The sequence below is a fragment of the Cajanus cajan genome, chromosome 11, assembly GCF_000230855.2.
Source record: "Cajanus cajan strain Asha chromosome 11, NIPB_CcT2T_4, whole genome shotgun sequence".
NCBI lineage: Eukaryota > Viridiplantae > Streptophyta > Magnoliopsida > Fabales > Fabaceae > Cajanus > Cajanus cajan.
This window is the reverse complement of record NC_138527.1, coordinates 37,259,814-37,265,813: the sequence shown is the minus strand read 5'-3', so window position 1 is coordinate 37,265,813 and position 6,000 is coordinate 37,259,814. Positions and strand designations below refer to the sequence as shown.

Genomic DNA, 6,000 nt, shown 5'->3' with positions numbered 1-6,000 from the left:
AATTTTAAATGAAAAAATTATACTTGGAGTATTTTTTACCGACATATATGCTGTTTTTATTTTATAAAACTAACGGAACCGAGATTAAACTCGGTACTAAAGTGCTAAACAACATCGGATGAGCCCTGCCAGACATCGACCAGAACGAAGGTTCACTATCTGAACGGATCATAACCGATCTTAGGCCCAAGACTTAGATAAACCATAATTCATATCAAGGTATGTGCATTATATATATGAGACTCATACACCCACACATACTAACTTTAACATCGAAATCTCTTTTGCAGGTACCACCCCACTTTGGAACAGCCGACATACCCAGCGAAGGAGGCTTACCAATCTTGTCCAGCAGATCATCCCTCACGACCGATCTCCGGTAAGAGCAATAACTTTTTTTTATGAACCTAAAATTTGAATTTTAGTAATTTTATTCTTAGTTTAACCATATGATCGTTTATAAACTATAGCCCAAATTTTTATTTAAGATGCACTTTCGAATAATTAATTTTAAAAAAATATTATAAATATTTAAATTAAAATTTATATTTAAAAGAATTTAATTTTGATACACCACTAAAATACTTTTATAATATTTAATAATTAAAGAAAATAAATATTACTTTTAAAATAATTATTAAAAAATTCCAATTTTGTCATATATAATAACCTTAATTAGATAACTATCTAAAAATATTAATATTAATAGTACATCCTATAAAATTCAAAATATAAATTAATTCACACTTGCTGAGAAGGAACATTTTTGTGATGATTCCTTGCAAAAATGGGGGCCTCTTTACCGATTGCCTGTTTGATGAAACTTTTGGGTGTATATTATATACTGTGAAATATAAAAAAATATTATTATAAATATAATATATTATAAGTATAAATTCAATGTAGTTATATATAATTTTAAATAAAATTTAATAATTTATATTATATGTCACTATAATTTATATTTATATTTTTAATAATATATTAACATATATTAAATTTATAAATAAAAATAAATTTTAATGATAAATATTGTTATTATAGAATATGTATTATTATATGACAATTCTCTTATAGTAAATGAACGTAATTTTTCTAACTATTTTTTCATTTGTAATAAAAAATATATAAATATATTCATTAGTTTAATCATGAATATTTCACACTATCAATTTTTATTAAAGAAAAGATAAAAGGTTTGGCATTTTGTTAAAGTTTCATTTTAATTATTTTTTAACGCAAAATGCTGAGCATAAGTCATTATTGTGGAGGTGTGAAACATAATTCTTTAACAAAAAAAAAAATATTGTGAAGGCATACACTTCATTTTGTGGTATGCATTGTTTGAAAGAATAGATTTAGAAAAGAAAAGAAAATGTTTGACGTGATAAATAATATCATATAAAAATGAGAGATTAAAAGAAATAAACTAGAAAAAAAATGAGTGTATACAAATATAAATATTGTACTTCATTAATATATTTTTTTTCATTTGTTCATGTAAGACGTAATTGATGCAAGAAAAGAATAAAATTTGTTGTTACATTACTTTTGGAGTGCATATAATTTAGAGAAGATATACAAAAAAAAAATGAAAAAAAGAGGAAATAAAACATAATAAAGAAAAATTATTGAGCATTTATGTGCCAATCTACACCGAAAACAAAAATATAAAGAGAAACAATTATCCATATATGGGAAATGAAATTTAATGTAATAAAATTAAATAAATTACATAAACACTTATTGAAGTTTTGTGATATTACATAAATACCTTTTACTTTTTGTTACCCTTACAATATAACAACTCTTAACTATTATAAAAAATTACATTAGCACTCTTAGATATTATGTTAACCTGTCTAAATTATTTTAAAAAATATATTACATTGTCACTACTCAGGTAAAGAAAAAAAAGCTGTTAGAACAATTTTATGAATTTTTAAAAATATCAATTAATCAAATTTATTCTAAACAAAAAAGTTATAGAAATTTACTCGAAAGATGTCATATATATATATATATATATATATATATATAGACTTATTCTGTTCAATAACTTATGTTATACATCAAATTTTAATGATTCCACTGTTCAATTTAAAATTCTTAATGTATAGATCAAATCTGCAAATTTTTAGAAAATTTGAAAATCATTTGATACTTTGTTGCATTAATTCAAATCAATGTATAAAATGATTTTATAATTATCCGTCAATTTGAATTAATGAAATGAAGTATCAAATAATTTTTAAATTTTCTAAAAATTTGCAGATTTGATCTATGTATTAAGAACTTTAAATTGAACGATCGGATCATTAAAATTTGATATAGAACATGAGTTATTAAATGGAGTAAGTCTAAGTAAATTAACTCCTAGAGTAAAATGATCCCTCCTCATATTATATATATATATATATATATATATATATATATATATATACACAAGAGTCTCTGGTTTCCGCGTATATTTAGTAAAATTACTTTAGACTTTTGTATTTTTATATAAAGAAAAAAGTAGGGGAAAAGAAAAAAATTATATAAAATAGATAAATCTTTAGAGTGTTTTGATTAAAATAGTTGTTCTAGTATAAATGTCTTCTTCTAGAATAATTTATTTAATATTCTAGATTCAAAATATTCAAGAGAGTAATTAGTTTTATGTTAATGTAACAACTTGATCACAAATTTTTACATTTATTATAGTTCAACGACTCAATAATATAAAAAATATAAATATAGTTTAATCTAAGATTATTATGTAAATAACATTTGAATATTTATACATAATATATATATATATATATATATATATATATATATATATATATATATATATATATATATATAAGAATGACAAAAAGATGGAGCGAATATGAGTTTTATCATATTTTCGTTCTCATATCCAACTAGGGATGACAATGGGGCAGGGCGGGTACAGGTTTCATGATACCCGTCCCTGTCCCCGCGAGTCAAACTCATCTCCGTCTCTGTACCCGTACCCGTCGGGTATATGATTTTCATCCCCATCCCTATCGGGTATCGGGTATCGGGTATACCCGTACCCGTATCCGTACCTATCAATTTTTTTATTTTTTGTAAAAAAAATGATATTTTTAAATTATTTTTTTTATTATATTATAATTATAATTTGGTTATTTCTCTATTTCATATTATAATAAATAATCACACATAAAAAATTATTAAAATTCTTTAATATAATTAAATTAAAAGTGGGTATTAAATTAAAAATGAGAATGGGGACGAGTATGGGTACGGTATGAGGCGGGTAAGTACATACCCATACTCGTACCCGTACCCGATTTAATATATCGGGTTTTACCCGTACCTGTACCCAGTCAAATCAGGTATTCTCGTCAAAGTCGAAACGGGTTCGGTATATTTGTCATCCCTTTATCCAACGAGTATGTGATTTTTGTCTCTATTTTTTTGTCTGTCGAGTATTGGGTATATCCATACCTGTCTCATAATTCTTTAAAAATTAATTAAATATTTTCTAAAAATATTTAAAAAAATTTAACATAAAGTAACAATTACAAAAATTATATTAATTTAAGCACGACACAAATATGAACTAGTACTATATTTCACACAACATAATAATTTACATAACATTCACCATAATCACTACAATCTCTCTCTTATTTATCACTTAATTATCAGCATTCAACGTACAATTCTACTTAAGGAAGTACAACAGCAAAACGAGTCCACAATATATATATATGAATGGGGAAATAGCAAGATTTATATGATAACAAACAAGACATAGTATTTATTCACAATTTCCTCCTATAGACAATGTACATTTATTCTCCAAATATGAACTAGTACTATATTTCACACAACATAATAATTTACATAACATTCACTAGAATGCCCAGGTCTCTCTCTCTTTTATTTATCACTTAAGTAGCGAGTGGTTCAGGTTGAGGGTTGTTGGGGTCAATTGTTTGAACTCTAGTTCCGGCGACCACCCGGATGCTCCAACCTCTTCCTGATAAAAAGATTGTTATTCTGAATACCATCACGCCAAAGAGTAAGGCAACACTTGCTGCCACCACGGCTATCATGTTGTTGTTGCCCACGGCCGCCGGACTTTTATCATTCCCCGCCTTCACCCTTCTGCATGAAATTATTTTAATTATCAACAAATCATGCCAACTCTAGAACTAGACCACCATGAGTCTTGATGAAACTCTAAACCCCACATGAAAATCTTGCATATCTTAAACCCAACTTTGACAACAGTGTTCCACCATTAATTTCTAAGGCTTACATTGTATTCAAAACTTAAAGAAAATTTCTTATCAAGTTACCTCTTGGAGGACCTGGGGCAGAAAGTGATGATATAATCAGCAGAAACACAAGTGAAGGAGGCACGATCGTTAGGGCATGCACTCTTGAAAAACTCTGAACTCAAGCATGGTAGAGCCCGAGTCTTGCATTTGCTGTTGCAGGCGACGCTCTCTCCGTCTCTCGTCACCTTGAGCTCCGTCGGACACGCTACGTTCAAGTCCATGACGCAGCCGGTGGCCTTGCAGCTCCCGGTTCCTGTTGTTCCGCCTCGCGGTTTCACCTTCATGGGGAGGTTGAAACCATCCACCAGGCTCACCTCGTACAAATCTGCTCCACCGTTGCCATTTAGGCGGAACTCCGCCAGAGTAACCGGCGGGGTGGCCTTGCCGCCGAGGCACTCTACAGTGGAGGAGCCGCAGTCTGCGGTGGCGCAGGAGAATTTTCCAGCGGAGTCCTCGGAGCACTGTTGTCAAAGTTGGGTTCCGCCTAAATGGCAACGGTGGAGCAGATTTGTACGAGGTGAGCCTGGTGGATGGTTTCAACCTCCCCATGAAGGTGAAACCGCGAGGCGGAACAACAGGAACCGGGAGCTGCAAGGCCACCGGTTGCGTCATGGACTTGAACGTAGCGTGTCCGACGGAGCTCAAGGTGACGAGAGACGGAGAGAGCGTCGCCTGCAACAGCAAATGCAAGACTCGGGCTCTACCATGCTTGAGTTCAGAGTTTTTCAAGAGTGCATGCCCTAACGATCGTGCCTCCTTCACTTGTGTTTCTGCTGATTATATCATCACTTTCTGCCCCAGGTCCTCCAAGAGGTAACTTGATAAGAAATTTTCTTTAAGTTTTGAATACAATGTAAGCCTTAGAAATTAATGGTGGAACACTGTTGTCAAAGTTGGGTTTAAGATATGCAAGATTTTCATGTGGGGTTTAGAGTTTCATCAAGACTCATGGTGGTCTAGTTCTAGAGTTGGCATGATTTGTTGATAATTAAAATAATTTCATGCAGAAGGGTGAAGGCGGGGAATGATAAAAGTCCGGCGGCCGTGGGCAACAACAACATGATAGCCGTGGTGGCAGCAAGTGTTGCCTTACTCTTTGGCGTGATGGTATTCAGAATAACAATCTTTTTATCAGGAAGAGGTTGGAGCATCCGGGTGGTCGCCGGAACTAGAGTTCAAACAATTGACCCCAACAACCCTCAACCTGAACCACTCGCTACTTAAGTGATAAATAAAAGAGAGAGAGACCTTGGCATTCTAGTGAATGTTATGTAAATTATTATGTTGTGTGAAATATAGTACTAGTTCATATTTGGAGAATAAATGTACATTGTCTATAGGAGGAAAGTGAATAAATACTATGTCTTGTTTGTTATCATATAAATCTTGCTATTTCCCCATTCATATATATATATATATTGTGGACTCGTTTTGCTGTTGTACTTCCTTAAGTAGAATTGTACGTTGAATGCTGATAATTAAGTGATAAATAAGAGAGAGAGTGTAGTGATTCTGGTGAATGTTATGTATATTATTATGTTGTGTGAAATATAGTACTAGTTCATATTTGTGTCGTGCTTGAACTAGTGGAAAAGGTTTGTTGCCTGACACTCTGACAAGATCTTTCTCAGACCACCAATAGTTCAGTACGTTCTGCAACTCTTGCAAAACTTACTTT

The 6,000-nt window shown here is 31.3% G+C and overlaps 1 protein-coding gene across 1 annotated transcript; it reads right to left on the bottom strand.

The window, feature by feature from the left end:
* Nucleotides 1–3,929: 3,929 nt before the first annotated feature.
* Nucleotides 3,930–4,543, bottom strand: LOC109794253 (uncharacterized). Its single transcript, XM_020353718.2, has 2 exons — nucleotides 4,341–4,543; nucleotides 3,930–4,146 (listed from the first exon to the last, which is right to left on the bottom strand). Exons 1-2 carry the CDS (start codon nucleotides 4,541–4,543, stop codon nucleotides 3,930–3,932), a joined length of 420 nt encoding a protein of 139 aa, XP_020209307.1.
* Nucleotides 4,544–6,000: the final 1,457 nt, after the last annotated feature.